General features: G+C 36.4%; 1 protein-coding gene across 1 annotated transcript; it reads right to left on the reverse strand.

Moving 5' to 3' along the window:
• Positions 1–281: 281 nt before the first annotated feature.
• On the reverse strand, positions 282–26,373 carry LOC136844758 (fap1 adhesin-like). The gene is made up of 2 exons (XM_067113993.1): positions 26,311–26,373; positions 282–824 (listed from the first exon to the last, which is right to left on the reverse strand). Exons 1-2 carry the CDS (start codon positions 26,371–26,373, stop codon positions 282–284), a joined length of 606 nt encoding a protein of 201 aa, XP_066970094.1.
• Between the last annotated feature and the right edge of the window lie 642 nt (positions 26,374–27,015).

Raw genomic sequence — 27,015 nt, forward strand, 5'->3', positions numbered from 1 at the left:
AATCAATTAATCAGAATAGAGAGAACAGAATATAGAGTTTAGGCCAAAGGCCAAGCACTGGCACCTACGAGGTCACTCAGCACTGAAAGGGAAATTGATAGTAAGAAGGTTTGAAAGTAAGATGGAAGAAATAGGATATGAACGGAGGTTAAGTAAAAGGAATAAAAGAGGTTGCCGCTATGGGCCGAAGGGACGCCGCAAAAAACCTTAAGGAATGCCTACAGTGCATCGCAAGAGGTGTACTGACGGCACTAATAAGGATTCAACTGTAAACAAAAATTTTAATTCAGATTCCATCGATTACATGCCGAAAATAGCAGATGACTCTTGACAGTAACTGAATGGCTGTCTAGTGACTGTTGGAAAATAGTAACTGAATGGCTGTCTGGTGACTGTTGGAAAACAGTAACTGAAAGACTGTCTAGTGACTGATGGAAAACAGTAACTGAAAGACTGTCTAGTGACTGTTGGAAAATAGTAACTGAATGGCTGTCTGGTGACTGTTGGAAAACAGTAACTGAAAGACTGTCTAGTGACTGTTGGAAAACAGTAACTGAAAGACTGTCTAGTGACTGTTGGAAAACAGTAACTGAAAGACTGTCTAGTGACTGTTGGAAAACAGTAACTGAAAGACTGTCTAGTGACTGTTGGAAAACAGTAACTGAAAGACTGTCTAGTGACTGTTGGAAAACAGTAACTGAAAGACTGTCTAGTGACTGTTGGAAAACAGTAACTGAAAGACTGTCTAGTGACTGTTGGAAAACAGTAACTGAAAGACTGTCTAGTGACTGTTGGAAAACAGTAACTGAGTGACTGTCTAGTGACTGTTGGAAAATAGTAACTGAATGGCTGTCTACTGACTACTGGAAAGTAGTAACTGAATGACTGTCCAGTGACTGTTGGAAAATAATCATTTCGTGACTGATGACTGATGAAAATAACTGTTTAACTGACTAATGGCTGTTGGAAGTGGGAAGTTTGTGACTGTTTGCAGCTGGAAGTAAATGAATGACACAAGGACTGATTACGAAACTTGTTGAAAATGATTTCAAGACTGACTGATGACCGCCCGACTGAAACGATTGACTGGGTGACTCATAACTGTGAGAATGATATATTGAAAATCAAGACACTCATGGATGTTGGAAAGATGCCTCGAAAATGATTGACGGATTCTACGATCAATGCTCGAATTTAAATGACTGGCAATCTGATACCCATATTTTGCCCATACCCGAAAAAAAGGACGGACAAAATGATACCCTTGCCTCCTGATGGATGAATTGGCAGTTAAACTGGCGAATGATTCGGATGTTTTGGGAGACTGGAGGAAAAAAAGAAGAAACAAGTAAAAAATTCGCCGAAGTTTCTTCGACGCAATCGAGTTTTCTGTATAGCCGCTATAGTGTATAATCAAGGCCACCGAAAATAGATCTATCTTTTGGTGGTCTCGGTATAATGCTGTATGAGCCGATGCCCATGAAACTAACCACGGGCCGGTGGCGGCCTATCCGATATCGTTGCCAGATGCACGATTATGGCTAACTTTAACCTTGAATAAAATAAAACCTACTGAGGCTAGAGGGCTGCAATTTGGTATGTTTGATGATTGGAGAGTGGATGATCAACATACCAATTTGCAGCCCTCTAGCCTCAGTAGTTTTTAAGATCTGAAGGCGGACAGAAAAAGTGCAGACGGACAGGCAAAGCCGGCACAACAGTTTTCTTTTACAGAAAACTAAAAAGGTGAAAGAGAGGAAGGACTATACGGGAAAAAGGGGTGCGTGAAGTACACAGTTGAGCTCCTCTGCGAGTTTAGGTGGTTCGACGTGCTGCTGATGAAGCTTAGTTTAGGTATGTGGAGAGTTTTATCCTTCCGAATGCTACGACAAAATGGGCTTATCCATGTCTAGCAGTTTGAAAGGAAGACCAAAAGAGTATATGTATATATATATATATATATATATATATATATATATATATATATATATATATATATATATATATATATATATATATATATATAAATATATATACATACATATATACATATATACATATACATTATATAATATATATATCTCAATGCTGGATCTGGCTAAAGAATTGTACGGAGGGGAATTTAAATACCAGGCAATCCGATCCCCTTATCTTGCCCAGATCCGAAGGAAACAACGAATAAGATGATAGACCTTCTCTAATATATATATATATATATATATATATATATATATATATATATATATATATATATATATATATATATATATATATATACATATATATATATATACATTAGTTTAAGGACCGACGAAGTAAAGGCATTGTCTGCATGCATGTTTTTACAACCAGAGAATTACAGGCCCCTGTTTATTCAACTACACCCATTGTAATGTGAAGACAATTAAAAGAGCGTACGAGAATACACGCATACATACATACACACACACACACACACACCAGAACACATGACTCCTTGCCTGATGAAAAGCGAATTCCAAATAAAATTTTCTTTTTATCTTCGAGACCCAAAACAAGAAGTCAATTAAGACGGGTAATTGACCCCGAATGAAAGAATTCGATGGGGGGCGGGCGGGCGGGCGGGCTGGGGGGGCGGGCGGGAGGGGAGAAGTATATATATGTAATCTCATTAAGAGGCAATTAAAAAGTCATTAACGTGGCGCCCGGACCCGCAACACGAAAATGGCTGCCCCAATTCTGAAGAATGATTATGCTCTTTAATTACCCCCATCGGCAATACGAAACACATTAAAAAATTTTGGATATTTACGAGAGACGAATGAGACGCGTGCGTACATACATACATATATACACACATACATACGTGTACACACACACACACATATATATACGCTGATTTAAAAGAATTATAATATACGTATATATAATATATATAGATATATGTGTGTGTGATTCTATTAAAACATCACTGATTTAGAAGAATCATAAATATACATACATATACTGTAATATATATATATATATATATATATATATATATATATATATATATATATATATATATATATATATATATGTGTGTGTGTGTGTGTGTGTGTGTGTGTGACTCTACTAAAACATCAACTGGGACGGCAGATATTTAAACGTATTTATGGTGTAACTGTATACACACACACACACACACACACACACGCATACAGTTCACACGTTTAGTCAGGACGCTTTTCTCGAAAGCAATTTATAAGATACCGGATTTCCAGTAATCGAATTATATCATGAAGACCTGCTATGTATAAATTTAATTAAACAGTCCCTCCTCCAATCTAAAAGTAATTAGCGAGTTTAATGAAGTTTCTTTCGCTGGCAACAAGGCCCCTCTCGACTTTTAACGCTATTCCGAATAAATTATAACGAATCTTATTTTATATATATATATATATATATATATATATATATATATATATATATATATATATATATACATATATGTTTATATATAAAATTATTATATATATATTATAATATATACATATATATATATATATTTATATATATGTATATATCTATATATAAATATATATATATATATATATATATATATATATATATATATATATATATATATATATATATATATATATATATATATATATATATATATATAATGTATAAGTGTATGTGTAAATACATCTTATAACAAAGGTTCTTAGCAATTGTTTTGCTTAAGACCTAAGGCCGTCTTCAAACCATCAGACACATTATTTAGTTCATACGTCAACAGTCACAAAGTTATCTGAGACTTAGAATTGGAAACTTGACCTTTTTGTTGATTAGGTTAGCATCATGACCTGTTAGTCTTAAAACTCACACCTTTCTTTTTACTATTCATCTAACGAAGACTATTCATGTGGCAAAAATACCTCCACCATGTAACTGGATCTCATCAAAGTTCAACAAAGGTACGATTCAGACACAGACACAGGGAATTTCGCTGCATCTACCTTTTGCTAACGAAAGGAAACAGCCAAGGGTCTGGATCTATCAAAATGGATGAAGATTTTGGCAGCATGAAAAGAAGAAACAATTGTGAAACATCCTTTTTGGGGATTAACTCATCTCACCCTTACCTATTTTGAGAATAACGTATCATTAGCCTGCATTTACTTTGTGCTTATATTTGAACACAAATTCCTTGAATCTTAATGAATCAGAAATGAGAATTGCGCAATACAAACGGTGATAAAAACGTATGAATTTTTACGGAAAAAATTGACAAATTTTTATTTTATTTACAAAAAGATATAAAGAAAAAATGGGGATTTGTGGGACTGACAGACCACCTAGTGAGCTATGTAAGGGTACTTTAAAACATGGGTTTGAGGGCGTTCACTGGGAGTGGCGTAAGTGGCCAACGGTGAAATTTTTCTCTATTCACTTTGAAAAGAAAATAATCAGTGATGTGACTGCTACTGCTTGTGGGACAGACGACCTCTTGGGCCTTCAACAATATTCTTTCCTTGATGATGATGCTGCAGCTTGACGCCAGGCCTGTGCAAACTCGGGTTACCACTTCTGCATAGCAACATTGCCTTTCAGCGTTCCTCCTGCATAGCATTGTCTCTGCACCTGTTTAGGCTGTCCGCACACAGGACACTTTTAGTGGAAAGAGGCCAGTTATTGAGTGGCCGGCCACTAAAGTAAACGAGTAAAATATGCGCCGAAGTTTTCTGTGCAGCGTATAATGCTGTATGAAACTTTCACCCACGGCCCGGTGATGGTCTGTCCTACAACGTTGCCAGACGCACGATCATGGCTAACTTTAGCCTTAAATAAACTAAAGACTACTGAGGCTAGAGCGCTGCAATTTTGTATGGCTGATGATTGTGGGATGGATGACCAACATACCAATTTGCAGCCCTCTAGCGTCAGCAGTTTTTAAGATCTGAGGCAGACAGAAAAGTGTGGACGGACAGACAAAGCCATCTCAATAGTTTTCCTTTACAGAAAACTAAAAAAATGGAGTATACAGTACGTGTTAGTATTGGTTTGCCTCATAATCAATCGTATATATATGAGAAAGTTTCTGTGGATATTTATGTGGATGTCCCTTTTCTCATCTCAAATGGCTGCAACTTTTCATTAGGAATTGGTCGCAAGGCATTACAGTGAGGTCAAGAACAAGTTCACGGTCATACTTAAAGGTAAAAGTCAAATATGAATTTGACTTTGACCATAATTTTTTTAAACATACACGTTTGACTAGGTCAAGGATATACTTAATGGTCAAAGGTCAATTAGGAATTTAACCTTAGCTATAACTTTTCAGATACATAAGATAGAAAGTTCATGTTTGGCAACTATAATCCCCTAATGAGCTGTTGTTCAGAATAAGGTCAAGATCGGGGTTAAGGTCATACTAACAAGTCAAAGGTCAAGTAAGAATTAGATAATAGTTCAAGGTCATATTTAAATAGTAATTTTACTCCGGACAAACGAATTCGAGGAAATTTATAGTTATTTTTCAATATATTTATATATATATATATATATATATATATATATATATATATATATATATATATATATATATATATATATATAATATATATTGTGGTGGCTTCCAGGGTTTCTGGCGGTCACCCATCCAAGCACTGAGACCTTTCTCTCTCTCAATAATACATATATATATATACATATATATACATATACAAATATATCATACATACATACATACATACACACATGTGCATATATATTCACACACACAAATATGTGTGTGCACGTTCATGAATGCGTGAATTCGCGATCACACGCCAGCGATTCTGAATTACAGATGGTTCGAGAGCGAACGAACGACCCATTTCCCGTAATTGAACGAGTAAGTGATTCATCCGTCCATTTGATGTCGAATGTTAGTCTCGTGTTTCAGGAAGATAATTGGCCCGCATTGTTCCCCGGTTGGACTGGATAATTGAAGGATGCGTAAGCTTCATCAACAGCGTATCAAGGCTTCATTTTTATAAAAAAAAAAAAAAAAAAAAAAAATTTTTTTTATCTGCAATCAATCTAGTTTGTTGTTTACCGATCCCTGATGGAAATATATTGATGAAGGATCAAATTTTTTTACTGTTTTCCGTAAAAAGCAATTTTTCGTTTAAGAGTGAGTGGCTCGTTTAAATAGAAAACTGGAGTAGTCAGGGATGATTTACCGGTTTTTGAACTGGTGAATCCGGGATGAGATTTCGTGTGCAAATTTTCCATAACCTGCCGGCTGCCATATTTATCACTTTCATGTCGACCACCTTAAATATATATACTCTGCCATTCAACTCTGACAAGCTCTACCGCGCCCATCTTGAAATGTTAAGTTCCTTTTGTTCTGACACTTCTGCCTTCCCTTCAACCCAGGCAATCTCGGTGACACTTCCTTTCCTGACAAAAATTGTCTAGTAAGACTAACTGCACTTTTATGAAATAGTAATGTTAGAAATCCCACATCGAATTGTTCATTATTCCATTTTAGTTCATTAGCCGGTGATACAATACATTCGCTATTTAATGTATATATATATATATATATATATATATATATATATATATATATATATATATATATATATATATATATATATATATATATATATATATATATATGTGTGTGTGTGTGTGTGAGTGTGTGTGTGTGTGTGTAGAATCTACCGGTCACTTTTACCAGACACACATGTAATTCTAATAGCCACAATGCCCTCTTAACTTCTCGAATTCTTCGCGTGGTCAGGTCGGCAACGCGACCTCCTTGTGATTAAGGTAACGTGGGTTCGCTTCCTGCGACCGGCCATCACAGGCTCTTCAATTTCTTCCGTTTGGGTCTTTCGGCTTCGTAGTTACAAGCATATCCAAAAAAGCGCGAAGAATTCGAGAAGTTAAGAGGGCATTGTGGCTATCAAAATTATATATATATATATATATATATATATATATATATATATATATATATATATATATATATATATATATATATATATATATATATATATATATTAGATAGCTTGTTTTTACAGGACCTTGAAAACAAGCGCATTTATCTGTCCATCCAATTCTTGCGAACCAGAACAAGTAAAAAACGCGATAAAAGTCGAGTTTTCTGTACAGCCGCTACAGCGTATAATCAGGGCCACCGAAAATAGATTTATCTTTCGGTGGTCTCGGTATAATGCTGTATGAGCCGCGACCCATGAAACTTTAACCACGGCCCGGTGGTGGTCTATCTTAAATCGTTCCCAGAAGCACTTTTATGGCTAACTTTAACCTTAAATAAAAAAAACTACCGAGGCTAGAGGGCAGCAATTTGGTATGTTTGATGATTGTAAGGTGGATGATCAACATACCAATTTGCAGCCCTCTAGCCTCCTCAGTAGTTTTTACAATCTGAGGGCGGACAGAAAAAGTGCGGACAGAAAAAAATGCGGACGGACAGACAAAGCCGGCACAATAATTTTCTTTTACAGGAAATTAAAAAAAAAAAACTAGTATTTCTTTGTTCTCTCAGTTCAGAAGGGAAAAGCCTGTTCTTCATTTTTCTTCCCGACATAAAAATAAAGTTTTGCCTTTTACAGCAGGATAAAGAAAAATGCGGTTTCGTTCGTTTCAGATAATAAAATCCTCCTGTTCGCTGAACAGCTGCCTTTAATTCGTTCAGCAAATGCAACGGGACCGACATTCTTTTAAATATCGCTGAAGGGTGATTCATTCTTTCCTAATGCGCTGTCACTAATCTTTCTCATCTTACTCTAAAACTCTTGTATATGTACACACAAATATATATATAAAATATATACATATATATATATATATATATAATATTTATATATATATATATAATATTATATATATATATATATATATATATATATATATATATATATATATATATAATATTTATGTATGTATATATACATATATTAAATATACATACATATATGTATAACTGAATGACGAAAATGGAACGTGAAGAATATATTAATAAAGTAAAGTAAGTCGTTTTCTCTCTCCTCGTGGCATTGCCTTTATTAACATACATATACATGCATATACATAACGTATATATATATATATATATATATATATATATATATATATATATATATATATATATATATATATATATATGTATATACATATATAATACAAGACACTCACTTCTCTCTCATTGACTTGGCTCCTTCATTCTCTCTTAGTCCTTCTTCCACGGCGATATCTGCATCACTCTTCATTTTCCCGTTTACGATCTTTCTCTCCTTTATCGGTCCATTTCTCTCCATTCTACCCATCAACGCTTTCATTCCTAATGACTTTTTTTATTCTGTCCTCCATTTTAAGCTTTCAATAGAAAATGTTCCGTCTCTTCCATTAGGGCGAAAAGCTTTTAATCTACAGCAACAATTCTCCATTAAATGGCTAATATACATCGGAGAGAGAGAGAGAGAGAGAGAGAGAGAGAGAGAGAGAGAGAGAGAGAGAGAGAGAGAGAGAGAGAGAGAACAAATTCTTGCCTATCATTCTCTTGGTACTAAAGTTTCAGAGTAAAACGCACAGTGTATTAGAGAGAGAGAGAGAGAGAGAGAGAGAGAGAGAGAGAGAGAGAGAGAGAGAGAGAGAGAGAGAGCAAATTTTTGCCTATCATTATCTCTTAATACTAAAGTTTCAGTGAAAAACGTCAACAGTTTATGAGAGAGAGAGAGAGAGAGAGAGAACAAATTCTTGCCTGTCATTATCTCTTAATACTAAAGTTTCAGAGTTCGACAGTGTATGAGAGAGAGCTACGCCTTACAACGATCGACTGACAACTACTGGTCCGCTCAGTTTGTGAGCTGAGTGTGCTACCATTACGCCACGATGTCAGAGAGAGAGAGAGAGAGAGAGAGAGAGAGAGAGAGAGAGAGAGAGAGAGAGAGAGAGAGAGAATACTTATATACAATACGTTTATAACAAAGTAACTCCGTCTGATAGAACTGCTGGCATACATAAATATTGAAATCCTATAAAATTTGCATCGATTTATAGGCGTTAGCAAAAAGATGATTTTGAAGTAAGAGAGAGAGAGAGAGAGAGAGAGAGAGAGAGAGAGAGAGAGAGAGAGAGAGAAATACTTCCATATAACACGTTTATAATAAAGTCTCTGCCTGACAGAACTGCTGGTATATATAAAAATTGTAATCCTATAAAATTTTCATCAAAATATAAGCGTTAACAAAAAGATGATTTTTAAGATACGAGAGAGAGAGAGAGAGAGAGAGAGAGAGAGAGAGAGAGAGAGAGAGAGAGAGAGAGAGAGAGAGAGAGAGAGAGAGAATACTTATATGTAATACGATTATAACAAAGTATCTCCGCCTGACAGAACTAATGGCATACATAAAAATTGTAATCCTATAAAATGTTCTCTAAAATATAAGCATTAGCAAAAAGGCGATTTTTGAAGCAAAATAACTCTGCTCAAAACACAAGCAGCGAAGCAAGGCCCACCCCTTCTCGCCCCCCCCCCGCCCCACCCCCGCATCAAAATCAATTCCGGGTGAAAAGAAAAAGAAAAATAACTGCTTTCATAACATAAATCCACGAACACAAAAGGTTCGCTGCGACGAAGTTATTTATGGAGCGAAAAAATTCTAATTCCATAACACAACTGGAATTATAAAATGCCCATTAAAGTTATATCGACGTGGAAAAAAATCCAGACTCGTAAATCGAGTATAAAAAACTAAAAAAAAAAGTGAGCCTCATTTTATATGAAAACAGCTCTAATTCTGTGCCGGGGTTTTTTAATATTTTACTTTTATTTTGGCGTTCGGATGAAAACAACCGAATTCAACGGAAAATTACTTTATAGATTTCCCCGTGGATATAAATCAGCTTTCCGGTTTTATTCGAACAATTTATCCTGCATTAATTTTATTAATATTCTTTAAGGTGGTTAAATTCCTGTTCGCCAAAACTCACTGCAAGCCACGAAGATGGATCATGCCTCGAGCTCATCGAAATTTGGTTTGTAGAATCCAGAGGTCCACACCAAGCCTGTTCCCCTCTCCACCTTACCACAAATGAATTGAATTGAATCTTAAGAAATTACGCCAAAGGCCAAGCACTGGGACCAACGAGGTCATTCAGCGCTGAAACGGAAATTGACAATATAAAGGTCTGAAAGGTGTAATAGGAGGAAAACCTCAAAGCAGTTGCACCATGAATCAATTGTTATCAGAGGGTTGAGGAAAGTCAGATGGAAGAAAGAGAATATGAAAGGAGGTACAGTAAAAGGAACGAAAGGGGTTGCAGGTTTAAGTAATGCCTACAATGCAACGCATGAGGTGCACTGACTGCAATAACCTCCGCCCCCCCCCCTCCCCCCTAAGGGGATCTTACCACAACAAAGGGCAACCGAAGGTGAGGAAAATGATTCATTTTCCTCATTTCCTCTTGGCGTCAGAATTCATTTCCCTAGCAAAATATATATATATATATATATATATATATATATATATATATATATATATATATATATATATATATATATATATATATATATATATATATATATATATATCCTCTTAATCTGTCGTATAAAAAAATCAATTCACTTTCTTTAGTCTCACTCCTGTGACGAGGATATTTCTTCATTTCTTACTACTGGTTAAACTATTTTAATAATAATAATAATAATAATAATAATAATAATAATAATAATAATAATAATAATAATAATAATAATATTTTGTTGAATAAAAAGGCTGCATTTTGCGAGTTGATTTTATACTGAGTTTTCTCAATTCTTCTAATAACTCGCTTTTCCTGCACATCAATATTAGTCAATAATTGTCCAATGTTCATATTTCGATGGATGAAACAGCGTATTTCTTACAGTAAAAATTCTTTATTTTAAAGTACTACAGCAGGTTAATGAAACCTGGGATATAAATCCTTAGATTCTCCTGGTGGTATTTTCGATGGTATTTCTTCTTTTTTTCTTTTTCTGACGTCTGTCTGGTATTTTCAGTACTTTTTCTGTCGACATGTTTCGACGTCAAAAAAGAAAAAAAGGAGAAATACCACCGAAAATAACATCGGGAGATCTAAGGATTTACATCCCATGTTTCAGTAACGTGCTGTAATACTTTAAAATGAAGAATTTCTGCTGTAAGAAATACGCTGTTTCATCCATTGACATATGAACACTGAACAATTATTGACTAATATTGATGCGCGGGAAAATCGAATTATTAGAAGAATTGAGAAAACTCAGTATAAAATCAACTCGCAAAATGCAGCCATTTTATCCAACAAAACTTGCCTCAAAGATGGTCTTCTTCCTTAATAATAATAATAATAATAATAATAATAATAATAATAATAATAATAATAATAATAATAATCAAACAAAAACTTCTTTCAGTTTTCTTCTGAAGATGGAGAGAGAAACCCACAAGAAATCTTGTGGGTTTCTCTTTCAATAATAATAATAATAATAATAATAATAATAACTTACTACTGGAGGAGCTCGTTTAACTTATACCTTCCAGTCCAGATTGAATTTCTAGCCAGCAGTATTTTTAAGTCCTCTCCACAACCGCTGCAATTGATATTCCTCCCAGCCTAAAATTAATTTATATACCCGCTTAGAACTGTGATCATTTTTCTCGTATTAATAAAGCTAATTCCATTTTCCTTTCAACAGCCTATTATTAATTAATAATAATAAAACTGTCAAGAGGCGTTTTTAATTTTGTACGAGCATTAATTCAATGGACGTTGTTAAGGCTTTTTTTTTTTTTTAGTTTTCTGTAGAAGAAAATTGTTGTGGCGGCTTTGTCTGTCCGTCCGCACTTTTTTCTGTCCGCGCTTTATTCTGTCCGCACTTTTTCTGTCCGTACTTCTTCTGTCCGCACTTTATTCTGTCCGCACTTTTTCTGTCCGCCCTCAGATCTTAAAAACTACTGAGGCTAAAGGCTGCAAATTGGTATGTTGATCATCCACCCTTCAGTCATCAAACATACCAAATTGCAGCCCTCCAGCCTCAGTAGTTTTTATTTTATTTAAGGTTTAAGTTAGCCATGATCGTGCTTCTGGAACCGCTATAGGTACCAACAAAACAGGCCAACACCGGACCGTGGCTGAGTTTCATGGCCGCGGCTAAGGATTTCACAGGCCGTGACTAAAGACACCACGGAACCATGGCTGAGTTTCATTGGCCGTGACTGTACAGAAAACTCGATTGCATTTTTTACTTGTTTAGAGTAATTCTGTATGATTACGAGGAACACAACGTTAAAGAAAGATAAATAACAGTAATAACACTAATAAATTAGAGGTAGTAGTAATTAAAAACTGAATGAATATAAAAAATTCAACGGGCATCCGAGAGCAAATTGAATGTCAATAGACAATGAGTGTATTAAGCGCCTTGTGGGACATTACGTATCGTAATTATATATTGGATGGTAGTGCCTCGGTTTTGTTCTACCCTTGTTTTACATACATAATTTCTTATGTGACACTGTGTCTATACATACATATAATATGTATATATACATATACATACAGTATATGTGTACGTGTGTGTGTATGTATAACTGAATCACGAAAATATGGAACGTGATGAATATATAAATAAAAACAAAATCCCCGAAGGAAAGAGGAACACTGGAGTGCTGAGGCCTTTCGACTGTCGTCCTTTACTTAGCAGACTTCTAAGTAAAGGACGACAGTCGAAAGGCCTCGCAGCACTCCAGTGTTTTTCTTCCATCGTGGATTTTGTCTTTATTTATAGATAGATGAGTGTGTGTGTACGATATATAAATATATGTATATATATATATATATATATATATATATATATATATATATATATATATATATATATATATATATATATATATGTATACACGCACAAACACATACACACACACACACACACACACATATATATATATATATATATATATATATATATATATATATATAGAGAGAGAGAGAGAGAGAGAGAGAGAGAGCATGTAATATCATGGAACAATTATACACAAGAGCTGCATCCACGATTCAGCAGCTGAACGCATCAATATAACAGCAACAGCCCTCTTCTCCTCTGGGAACTACCCGAATATTGAAAAAAATCATGTACACATGCACACATACACGCCTAAATGAACATGAATCCCGTATCTAATATTTACAGATATGCTAATAAATCATACACACGTACATCATATATTTAAACTCATGTTTGTGCAGACGAAAGCTGCTCCAGCTCTGATTAATTTGAGGCCAATGTCAATTCATGTTGCCGCGGCGTTCATTTTTAATAATAGTTAGCTTTGTAAAAATAATACTCTCGAAGCATACGCGCGCGCACGCACACGCACACATAATTTACCATTATCTTTTTCTCTCTCTCTCTATATATATATATATATATATATATATATATATATATATATATATATATATATATATATATATATATATACATATACATATATATATATATATATATATATATTTATTTATATATATATATATATATATATATATATATATATATATATATATATATAGAGAGAGAGAGAGAGAGAGAGAGAGAGAGAGAGAGAGAGAGAGAGAGAGAGAGTGGGGGCGGCTATAAGGGGACGACACCATACTGACAGAACCAAAATTGATCAACTCTGTTTATCGGAAAGATGACGTATAGAACTTGTTATTACCATGGCCTTATAGATAAATAAATAACGTACATATACATATGTGATATATGTATATATATATATATACTGTACATATATATATATATATGTAATATATATACTGTACATATACGAAGATTACATTCGCATCCATACTCCAGCCGCTTCATACACCTATGCTGACGGCATGGACCCTTGCGCTTCCTGGCTGAAAACACCCTTCCTTCCCAGTATAACTCTTTCACAGCATCTTTCCATCTCATTCTGATCTTTCTCTCCTCCTCCCTCCTAACAATTCTAAAGTGCACACTCTTTCCACTAACCTATCGTCGTCGATTCTTTCCACCTCATCCAACCATTTCAATAACTTCCGTAAACAAAGTCATTCTCGGTGGAGTAAGTACTTTGAACACTTGCTGAATGTGTAGAACAATAGGAAGGCAGAGGTGAATGATGCAAGAGTGGAAGGGGTTAGTGTAAGTTTAGAATGGCTGTGGAAGTGATTGCGGACGGTAAGGAGGGCAATTACTAGGCTGAAAAACAAAAAGACATCGCGAGGTGATGGTATCGCAAGTGAAGTGTGGCACGTAGATGAGAATATGATGGAGTGGCTGACCGGGGTGTTGAAGGTATGTCAAAAAGAGGTAAAAGTTCCAGAGAAGACAGACATCAGGGAGACTGATAGAGGATTACCAAAGTGGGTTACACAAAGCTGTGTTATAAAAGTCATTCTAGAAGTTTCAAAGCAACAGGTAAAAGAAGTATGTGGTATACATGGAAATCAAAAAAGCCTATGATGAAACTGTATAGGTGTTTGAAACAGCTAATGTGATGAAAGTTTTCTATACACGGGTTCATCCACGAGTCTGGGATTTCAGTATGAGGGTGGCAGTGACCACAGCCCTTTCTTACCTAAGGGGCCAGCCCGGTTAAGAAAAAGGCTTCATGCTGAAAGATGAAAAGAAAAGAAATATATATATATATATATATATATATATATATATATATATATATATATATATATATATATATATACATATATATATACATATATATATTATGTATGCATATTTATATATTTATCTGATATAAAGATAAATATATAAATATATATGTATATATATATATATATATATATATATATATATATATATATATATATATATATATATATATAATGTTTGTGTCTCTTCGTATGGGAACTCCATTCGTACACGCATTCCAGCAACTGCGCTTTAAAACCTAACGACATTGTCTCCTGATCTGGAACGAGAAGAAATACGAGCATTTGATTTCATTTAAAACCTTTCCCGAATCTCTCACACGAAATAAATCAAGGGCTTGATACGTCGACAGTTTAAGTTCTGAAAACATTCTGGAAAAAAAAAACTTTTTTTTATTTAGGATAATCTGATTTTTCAAACATAAAAAACAAATCTCTTTACTCTCTCTCTCTCCCTATCTCTCTCTCTCTCTCTCTCTCTCTCTCTCTCTCTCTCTCTCTCTCTCTTCTCTACGATGACCTGCTTCGGATCAGAGGGACTTCAATCAGTTTGATATGTAAAGAAACGCATATTTTTCCTACCCGCTGAAGCATTCATTTAGCTCCTATCTCTCTCTCTCTCTCTCTCTCTCTCTCTCTCTCTCTCAGTTCGGGGAATTCTAATTCGAATGAAAGGCATCTTTTCAGTTTTATTTAAAAGGAATCCGTTCTCTCTCTCTCTCTCTCTCTCTCTCTCTCTCTCTCTCTCTCTCTCTCTCTCTCTCTAGTTTTTTCTTCCTGCTGTAGCTATAATAACCGTCTAGTGTCAGTTGCTGTTTTCTGTTAGTAACCTCAGTCAGCAACTGTTTTTAAAAGACTCTCACATACACAATCCGCAGAGGAAACTTGATATTTCTAGTATATATATATATATATATATATATATATATATATATATATATATATATATATATATATATATATATATATATATATATATATATGAATTTGATTTTCATCCCCGGAATCGATGTATAAAAGATTCTCTTTGGTTGTAAACACACACACACACACACACACACACACACATATATATATATATATATATATATATATATATATATATATATATATATATATATATATATATATATATATATATATATATATTTGACTTGAAACTTAGTTACGGCTAAAATAAACGATAACTGTTAAGAATTCTTTGCCTGTCTAACATTACATACTATATCAACTCAAAAAAACAGAAATTCGAATATGCATGCAGATATCTAGCAGAGTTTTGCTGCACGCAACAAGTATCTCCTCTGAATGACAATTATTCCTCTTTCCTACAAAAACCCTCGAAGACGAATAAAAGTACTTATATAAATGTCACGAAGTACCAGGGAAACGTTCCGCCGAAAAGGATAAGGATTATTGCTTTTGGAAGTGTGGAAGAGAACAGCGCCTGAAAAAGGCTCGAAAGGATTTTCAAGACATGGGCGAGTGAACCGTCCGGGAAACTTTAACATGAAGTTAAACGAAGAAGTTTTACAAAGTGGGAAGATTTTGAAATTGTTGAAAAAGCACTGAGAAAAAACTATATGACCTTGATAAAAAAAAAAACTTAATTAAGAGAACAATTCAATAAGTGAGAATGATGCCTTCCACACACAAACACATACACACTGAGAGAGAGAGAGAGAGAGAGAGAGAGAGAGAGAGAGAGAGAGAGAGAGAGAGAGAGAGAGAGAGTTTTGATAAAACAGATGTTTTGAAAAGGGAGAACTAAAATCCCCTCCTAAGAAGTCTGATGAACTGTTAGGTGCTTTTGAAGTGTGGGGACCAGACGCTTTTCCAAAGGGCTTTGATGAACTGTAAGACGCTTAGAAACCGTTGCATCAGAATGCTTTACCAGAAGAACTTTGATGAACCTGGTGGGCGAGTACAGTTTTTGCATTCAAATAAACAAGTAGGACTTGCGCTTTGATATGTTACCAACGGACTGATGGTTTATAGTACGAGAAGGATATTAAATCTTAAATTCCTATGCTAAAAGCTCTCTCTCTCTCTCTCTCTCTCTCTCTCTCTCTCTCTCTCTCTCTCTCTCTCTCTCTCTCTCTCTCTCAGCGTTTTAACGAAAAACGATTACTTTGCATCTTCAATATTCCTAACTCCACTTTGACACCGCTAACCTTCACGTCGTTAGATCAGTTCAACATAAAACAAATATATCCAATTCTCTTGCATTTTCCTTTCCTAAATAAACTTACACAATGCTACAACGTAATTACGGCTGCACATCAGGTAAAAATTCAGTTTTCTTACTTGCGCAAACATTCAAACAAAACAAAAGAGACAAAATAAAGGTACGGATTTTTCTTACTTGCCCAAACATTCAAAAAAAAAAAAAAAGTAAGGAGATGACAAACAAGGAGAACGAAAAGACAGCGGCGAATTCTCAACATCCATAACCCCAGCCAGTTTATTCTCACGGGGGATCAGAGTTTTGCCTCCGGGAAAACCCTGTCGGCAGAAATATCACATGAATCTTATCTTGTTTCTGAAAGAAGAGGAAATCGAGGGCAGCTGGGGAGAGTCTGGTTCCTTCTTGTTTTCCACATTCTCTGAGGACGTCGACGCGCACCCACACAAACACAGCGCAAACACGCATCTATCTATCTATCTGTTGGGACACCAACACACCCACACAAACACAGTCAAACACACACATCTATCTATCTATTAGGACACCAACACACCCACACAAACACGGTATAAACACACATATCTATCTATTAGGACACCAGCACACCAGAAGACGGTATAAAAACAAACATACAGCTATCTATCTATCTATTAGGACACCAACACCCCCACACAAACACGGTATAAAAACAAACATAGAGCTATCTATCTATCTATCAGGGCACCAACACACCCACACAAACACGGTATAAAAACAAACATACAGCTATCTATCTATCTATCTATCAGGACACCAACACCCCCACACAAACACGGTATAAAAACAAACATACAGCTATCTATCTATCTATCAGGACACCAACACACCCACACAAACACGGTATAAAAACAAACATAGAGCTATCTATCTATCTATCTATCTATCACGACACCAACACACCCACACAAACACGGTATAAAAACAAACGCAGAGCTATCTATCTATCTATTAGGACACCAACACACACACACAGTATAAACACACACATCTAGCTATCTATCTGTCCATTAGGACACCAACACACTCACACAAACAGCATAAACACACACACATATAGCTATCTATCCATCTACTAGGACACCAGCACACCCACACAAACACGGTATAAAAACAAACATATAGCTATCTATTTATCTATTTATCTGCCTGTCTGTTTATCTACTATCTACCTATCTACTTTATCTATCTGTCCCTGGTCAGGGTACTCTTATATCCGAGATCATTACTCAGAGAGACACCATTCATCACTCGCACAGACCTGGAAAAAGAAACTCGATAAAAAAAAATACTTTTATCTTGAAAAGGCATCAATCATACTTAAAGGAGATGAAGGGAGCAGAGAGATATACCCCACTGTATATATTGAATTGAACTGAATCGAATGTAGAATTCAGGCCAAATGCCAAGCACTGGGACCTATGAGGTCATTCAGCGCTGAAAGGGGAACTGACAGTTAAAAAGGTTTGAAAGGTGTAACAGGAGGAAAACCTCAAAGCAGTTGCACTATGAATCAGCTGTTAGGAGAGGGTGGAAAGTAAGATGGAAGAAAGAGAATATGAGAGGAGGTACAGTAAAAGAAACGAAAGGGGTTGCAGCTAGGTGACGAAGGCACGCTGCAAAGAACCTGTATGTATATACAGTGCCCCACTGTATATACATACATACATACATACATACAGAAGTGTAAATACTTATATGTATGTATACCTTACGATTTTCCACCTTTGAGATACTGTTCACTTTCTGGTTCTCAGCAAGCCGTTTTAGGATGAGGTTGCAAGCTCCATACACTTTTATGTCTCGGTTATGACCATCCCACTCTACTAACCACCAAGTACATATTTCTCTACTTCGACAACAAGGATATAATGCACTTTGTTCATAAGACTTTTACACCCTAAGGGATGGATCTCTGGTCTCTTGCTGTTTGAGGAGAGGTCACTAATCACCTAAATATATATATATATATATATATATATATATATATATATATATATATATATATATATGTGTGTGTGTGTGTGTGTGTGTGTGTGTGTAATATATATAATATATATATATATATATATATATATATATATATATATATATATATAATATATATATATATATATATGTAAATATATTATATATATATATATATATATATATATATATATATGTAAATATATTATATATATATATATATATATATATATATATATATTCTTGCAGTACCAAAGTTACTGTGTACTTTTGTTTACCCCGATTCCTTTTAAACTTATTTCATCTCGAAACACACACAGCCTCCTTCCTTCATAGACCTACCATGCAACCCTTGCCTTCTCAGAAAAAATAATTGCAAATCTGAAAGCTCATCGAAACAAGCTGTTCGCCAGTCCCGACGGCTTCCTAAATAAAAAACAAAACTTCTCTAAAACTGAAAAAAAAACAAGTAAAAATTGCGCCGGAGTTTCTTAGGCATAACCAAGTTTTCTGTACAGCGTATAATCAAGGCCACCGAAAATAGATCTATCTTTCGGTGGTCTCGGTATAATGCTGTATAAGCCATGGCCCATGAAACTTTCAGCCACGGCCCGTTGGTAGCACGTGTTGTTGGCACCTATAGCGGTGCCAGGCACACGATCATGGCTAACTTTAACTTTAAATAAAATAAAAACTACATAGGCTAGAGGGGTGCAATTTGGTATGTTTGATGATTGGAGGGTGGATGATCAACATACCAATTTGCAGCCCTCTAGCCTCAGTAGTTTTTAAGATCCGAGGGCGGACAGAAAAAAAGTGCGGACGGACAGACAAACCGGCACAGTAGTTTTCTTTTACAGAAAACTGAAAACCTTCCTTCAAAGATGGGATCAAAATTACGCCCTACGAAAATGAAAAGCGATAAAAAGAAAAGGGGGGATATTTTTCCCTCACAGACGATTCGATTAAAATAAAAGTAAAACATGAGAGAAAATGAGAGCGACCTCTTCTGTTCGAGAATGACGACGACAAAATTCCTGGAAGAGCGAAAAGGCTTCGCCAATCTGTCTTAAAACTTCTTCGACGGTCAAGGTCTGGTATCACTGCGGTTACATCACTCTGCAAGATGGATGGATGGAGACTCTTTCGATATTCTCCCTCGCCTTTGCATATATTATCTTCCATTTTTCATTCATTCTATTTTTATCCATTCCTGTAAGTGCATTTTCTTCGTTCCTCACCTCGCCGATTTTACTGTTCCTATCTTTCGTTTGCTCCAAGTTTAGCTGCTTCTTTGAACTTCATCTTCGTAGCAGAGAGAGAGAGAGAGAGAGAGAGAGAGAGAGAGAGAGAGAGAGAGAGAGAGAGAGAGAGAGAGAAACGACATTTCCCGCTGCTTTGAAGTCTTTTTATTCCATTTATTTTTTCTTCCCCTCCACGAAATGAGGAGAGAGAGAGAGAGAGAGAGAGAGAGAGAGAGAGAGAGAGAGAGAGAGAGAGAGAGAGAGTTGATTACAGAAGTAATAAAAGATGGAAACGGGATATGTATGCAAATACATGCGCGCGCATACGCATGCGCGTTTATGTATGAATGTCCATTCTATTCTTACGGTTTTTAACAGTGCACTAATCACAAAGAACACGACAGGAAATTACTATACTGAAATAGATGCATGAAACACGGTTTTTTTTTATATGAGAGGAATAAAATAATGTATTTCAAGAACAATTATGCAATGCACTGGTAGCGTTATCATACCGCATCTTTTTATTATAGATTTTTTTTACAAACTTTTGTTCCAGGACCAAGTGTAACTTGGTTTATTATGGAGAATACGGAATGGAAAGAAGGAATTCTGCCACTTTTACTCAGTGGCGTCGCTATTGGGGGGGAGGGGGGGGGCAGGGCGGTGCCCGGGGGGGGCCCTCGTCAGATGCATGAACCCCCACTGGCCCCTCCAAGTTGAAATTCGCCTTGCAGCTAAACTTTAACCCTTACAATATTTGATACATTTGCATATAGTAAGGAATGAAAATTAATTGAAAACTGAGCTCTATCATTTCAAATATAGGTGTACTAATTACTAATACTGTTATTTTCCTTCATTCACATGGATATATACATTCGAGAACAGTATATTTTACTAATAATTTCAGAAGTGGTACATTAGTTTTGTGTCATTTTCTTTGGCCACCCCCAAAAAATATCTTGCCCCCACTTAGGCCCCACCCCCACTGATGGAATGCCAGGTACGCCACTGCTTGCACTGTGGTTCAACCTTATCCAGAACTGCACTTGAGCCAAATACGATTGTCCAGAGTTGATCAAGTACCCATTTCTCTTAGTTGTTCTGTCTTTCGACTGTTTACAGAACTGCACTTGAGCCATATACAGTGCCCAGAGTTGATCCAGTACCCACTTCTCTTACTTGCTCTGTCTTTCAAGAGTTTACAGAACTGCACTTTAACCATATACAGTTACCCAATGTTGAACAATTCTTTATCCATTACGCTTTCTGCGGGTCATATCTACTTTACACTTTCCTTGGGTTAGTGGAGGTGATAACGCGCTACATATGTTTAGCATGGTTTGGGAAGGTCATTCAGTTTTCTACAGGGGGCAGGAGGTGCTGCAGCAGAATCAGGAACAGGAGAGAACATGTGGACAGAACAGAGGGCGACAGGCTGACGAAATGTACGTATGATTCGAAAGTTCTAGAAAGTTTGTTTATTATATATATATATATATATATATATATATATATATATATATATATATATATATATATATATATATATGTGTGTGTGTGTGTGTGTGTGTGTGTGTGTGTGTGTGTGTGTGTGTGTAGAATCTACTGGTCACTTTTTACCAGACACATATGTAATTCTAATAGTTACAATGCCCTCTTAACTTCTCGAATTTTTTGGCGCTTTTTTGGATATGCTTGTAACTACAAAGTCGTAAGATCCAAACACAAGAAATTGAAGAGACTGTGATGGCCGGTCACGTTGCCGACCTGACTCGTGGTCAGGTCGGCAACGTGACCTCCTTGTGATTATGGTGACGCGGGTTCGTTTACCGGGACCGGCCATCACAGTCTCTTCAATTTCTTGCGTTTGGATCTTACAGCTTTGTAGTTACAAGCATATCCAAAAAGCGCGAAGAATTCGAGAAGTTAAGAGGGCATTGTGGTCAATAGAATTACACACACACACACACACATATATATATATATATATATATATATATATATATATATATATATATATATATATATATACACACATACGCACACAGACATACATTATACTAGCATATAGATATACATGTGTGTGCGTGTGTGTGTGTTCTGCCTACGCTGATGTTTTCAAATTCATCTTAATTTTCCTGGAAGAATTCTCTCTTCCCTCGGAGGCAACTCCGTCGATGTTTTCCACTCTTTCTGGTCCCTGGACACTTTCCTAATTGCTTTGTTTGTGTCTCACTGGTGATAATGGACTTAACGTTCGTTTCGAAAACCATTTCGAATAACACTGTGTAACTTCGAGCTTCCTCCAAGTGACAAAAAAAATAATCAGATTTTTTCATACCAACGATGCTCATGCACGCACTCAGGCACGCGGACTAAGGCTTCCGTACCAACACCTCTTCCACTCCATCTAGCCGTTATTTTCTGTCTCCCCCTGCTCCTTCCTACTAGAACGTCCTAAATAAACACACTTTTTACCAGCTTATCATTTTTCCATTCTCTCCACACGCTCAGACCATATCAAAACACTCTTGTCCGTGACTTCACCTGATACCATTTCAGCACAGTTCTTAATCATAAATTTTCACCCTTTCAAACCTTTTTAATGTCATCTCGCCAGCTTCTGCCATTTGTTATCACTGACATTAACATCCACACTTCACTTCCATAAATGAGGATTGGTTCAACAATCCCTTCATCCACACCAGGCTCTCAGAAACGTTCATCTTCTCTTGAATAGATTTTACAGAAATCCTAGCATCATCCATTATATCTACTTCTAAACACCACTTAATTAATCATTTGTTTTCTGCCACTGAGCTGAGGAAACCCATTCCCCCTACACACACACACACACACACACACACACACACTTATATACATTTTGTTGAAAATCTAGTCTATCTGTAGTATAGCAAAATAAATAAAAAATTCAACTTGGTAGAGCTAAGTACACCTAATATATTGCCTCAACGCCTAGCACAAGTTAGATTTTGTCACAAGCACGTCAAATCACTGCAAGAGCTCTATTCAACTTTCAACTCCCAGATGACTGACCCCCCACCACACACACACACACACACATACATATACACAAATTTCGACCACAATATGCTTTTTACAAACTTTCTTTTAAGACAGCACACTCCTAACACCGAAGTAACTTGCATCACTGTCTCAGATGTAAGGCATGGATGGATCGTGCAATGACAATTCTGGAGCAGAAATCAGTGCCTGATTCAGCTGTGTGAAAGCAGCTTGGCACTTAACTTCCCACCAGAACTTTTGTCTGATCTGTGTTTACAGAGAGCAGAAGTTTTGGCAGCAAACTGTGAATACATATTCCCGGGAAGCTTCTAAGAGAACTGACATTTGATAGCTTAAGCCACTCATTAACAGCTGCTATCTTTTCATGACCTGTACTCAAAAGCCATGCTCACTCATCACATGACCTTGGTACTCACCAGAGCTACAGACAACTTTATCCACATTCAACAGCTTCCCTTCCAGAAATTCCACCATGACCTCATTTCTCTTCAGCATCTTTTGAAATATCTCTAGTTTCACACCATAATACTGTCTCTTCAGCACTTGTTTCCATTTGTCAACAGTTGTTTAAGGTTCTTCAGTTCTTCTGGTTTCCCCTTACACAGCAACTACAGGGTATACTTGCTTTATCAAGTATTGCTCTCCTTTAGGCTATGTAAGTGAAGTGTGTATGTAGAATGAGAATTATATATATATATACTGTATATATATATGTGTGTGTGTGTATATATATATATATATATATATATATATATATATATATATATATATATATATATATATATATATATATATATACTGTATATATATGTATATACAAATGCATGCATCTTAGGCAAGTATTGTTTGGAATTTCTTAAACTCTCCCCCAACCACGCTACAAGTCAGCTTAGGATAAACGTGACTTGAATCATATGTTCTCTCTCTCTCTCTCTCTCTCTCTCTCTCTCTCTCTCTCTCTCCATAATATCCTCTCAGTCACCATGACAACTCAACGATCCCGGAATCGTAACTGGAGTAGAAGAAAAGGTCTATAACATTTCACGGGCTGGAAAACCTTCATGGAAACACAGTCCAGAATATCCAGGGCGTCCTCAATGCACCGATTAATGGGGCTGCTTCATAGACTGGAAATGGAAAACAAGAGATATTAACTTACATAAACATGATGAGTCTTTTGGGAATGGAAGCAGAAAACCCATGATTCACTACAAAATAACAAGCTCGGTAGGATGGAATCAGGACCACTGAGATTCATAATAAGGAACACTAATGGGAACTGGAAACTTGAGAGCCGATATCCGCTGTGACAGAACACCCTACAGTACTGGAATCTCCTGAGACTTCTTATGGAAGGAAATCTAATAGGAACTGGAAATAGGAAACCTGAGATTCATCACAACCTTATCAGAGGGAAGGGAAAATAGGGGAGAAACCAGAGGCTGGTGAAACCCCGAGGCTGGTAAAACCAGAGGCTGGTGAAACCCAGAGGCTGGTAAAACCCAGCGGCTGGTGAAACCCAGCGGTTGGCGGAAAGGACGTGACAACAGTCTACCAGACGTAAAACTGCTGAGATAAAATTATCCCCTCGAAAATCATAGAGGTAAAACAAGAGCTCCCAAACGACGTCAATACATCTGGAAATAGGGCGGCTATTTCCGGCAACCAGACCAACTCAACGTACTCTGGCTACGCCTGAAAATAGACCTACTGCCATCAGTCAGGTCCAATCTCAAAGACAAACAGAATGAGGGAAATGGGGAGAAGAAGTGAACACTTAATTGTGGAACTGCTGTGTACTTCGTAACACAGCAGAGGAGATATCAGGAAACAAATGGCATCCTTTTGACAACAACGAGGAAACAGAGGCCACAGAACGAGACCTGTAATTCGATAAAGAGCAATCATTTAAAGTTCAGATAAATAGATATATTATAGAGTTTAGGCCAAAGACCAAGCGCTGGCACCTACGAGGCCATTCAGCGCTGCACGGAAACTGACAGTAAAAAGGTTTGAAAGATGTAACAGGAGGAAAACTTCTCAGCTGCACAATGAATCAATTGTTAGGAGAGGGCGGAAAGTCAGATGGAAGAAAGAGAATATGAACGTTGGTACAGTAAAAGGAATGAAAGGGGTTGCAGCTAGGGGCCGAAGGGACGAAGCAAAGAACCTAGAGTAATGCCTACAGTGCACCGCATGAGGTGCACTGATGGCACTACCCACATACGGTTTTTTTAAAGTAAATGAAATTTCAAGAGAGAGAGGAGATAAAAAGATATATGAGGCAGAGGAAATTGAAGAAGATACTTTGTATGCCTTGAACCAATAAAGAACAAAGAAAAACCAACCTCACAGATAAACTGAGACAATCTACAGGGAAAATAAAAGATAGAGCAATTAAGCCACCAGCACTGAAAGACTACTGAGCGAGAAAGCCAAAGAAGATGACCAAGCACTAAGTACAGTACAACTGAGACCAACAACATGTCACTGAAACCAGAGGCAGATTTGGCATGGCTCAAGGTGGAGACTGGTGGCATACTGATGGCAGGATTTTAATGATTGATTGATTTGTGGCTATTAAATCTGGCGTTACAACATCTAGGTTAATGTAAGAGAATTAAACAGGATATTAAAAAGATAAATAAATAAATAAGCTTAAATGGGGTCACGTACAAGAAATATCTAAAAAATACATACATACACACACAGCAGGATTTTAAATGATCTAATAAACACACTTGTCTGACACTAATTCTACAGGATTTTAAGAACCTTAAAATATATCTGTTACGCCGACTTTAAAGGATGCTAAAAGGTCCCTAATGTGTTCGAGTTACACACTTTACAGGATTTTAATCGATTCCCACAAAGCATTCATGTTACATGGACTTTACATGATGCTAAAATATCCTTATTACAAGGAATTTGCAGGATGGTGAAGGATCCCGATAATGGATCAGTGATACACGGATTTTACAGGATTCTAAAATATCCTTATATTTGTGATGAACTGGCTTTACAAGATACTTAAAGATTCCTAAAATATGTTCGTGTTGTACTAACTGTACAGGATAGCAAGTGATCTATAAAATACATTCGTTTTACCCTGATTTTACAGTGTTCTAAACGATCCCTAAAACACACTTGTGCTACAATGACTAACACCATGTTGAAAGATCCGGAAAACATGTTCATGCTACAGACTTTAAATAAATTATTGAACACAACCAACTAGGTGGTCAATATATCAGTATCTCCTGGAGATTTGCAAAAATTTAGTTTACAGTCAGTTTTCGTGTGAATGCGAAAAGTCAATGCACGCTGAGCGGCGTTTCTGTAAATAGATCCAGGACGCCAAATGGTATTTCTGCGAATAGTTCCCCATTTTGTGAATGGCTATTGTGTGATCGAGCATATCGGGAACAGTCGAATAACAGCTATATGTAGGTGGTCTATTTCAATGAGCGGCGCTGCTGTGAATGACTCCTGGACGCGACTCGGGATTTCTGTGAATAATTCTCTCGCGATTATCTCTGAGCCTTGATTTCTTTGGGAATGGATTCCAGGATGAAGTTGATGGAATGGGTTCAAAGATGAAGATAAATGGAATAGAGGCATATTTTGAAGATGTGTGGTCACATGAGTTCCTATCTTCTGTCACACGTGCGCTTTTCCTGTGTCACACGTGCACTTTTCCTGTGTCATATGAGCACTCTTCCTGTGTCATACGAGCACTTTTCATGAGTCACACGAGATTTTTCTTGTCACATGAGCACCTTTCCTGTGTCATACGAGCATTTTTCCTGTATC

The sequence above is a fragment of the Macrobrachium rosenbergii genome, chromosome 13 (assembly GCF_040412425.1).
Source record: "Macrobrachium rosenbergii isolate ZJJX-2024 chromosome 13, ASM4041242v1, whole genome shotgun sequence".
In the NCBI taxonomy this organism is placed as follows: domain Eukaryota; kingdom Metazoa; phylum Arthropoda; class Malacostraca; order Decapoda; family Palaemonidae; genus Macrobrachium; species Macrobrachium rosenbergii.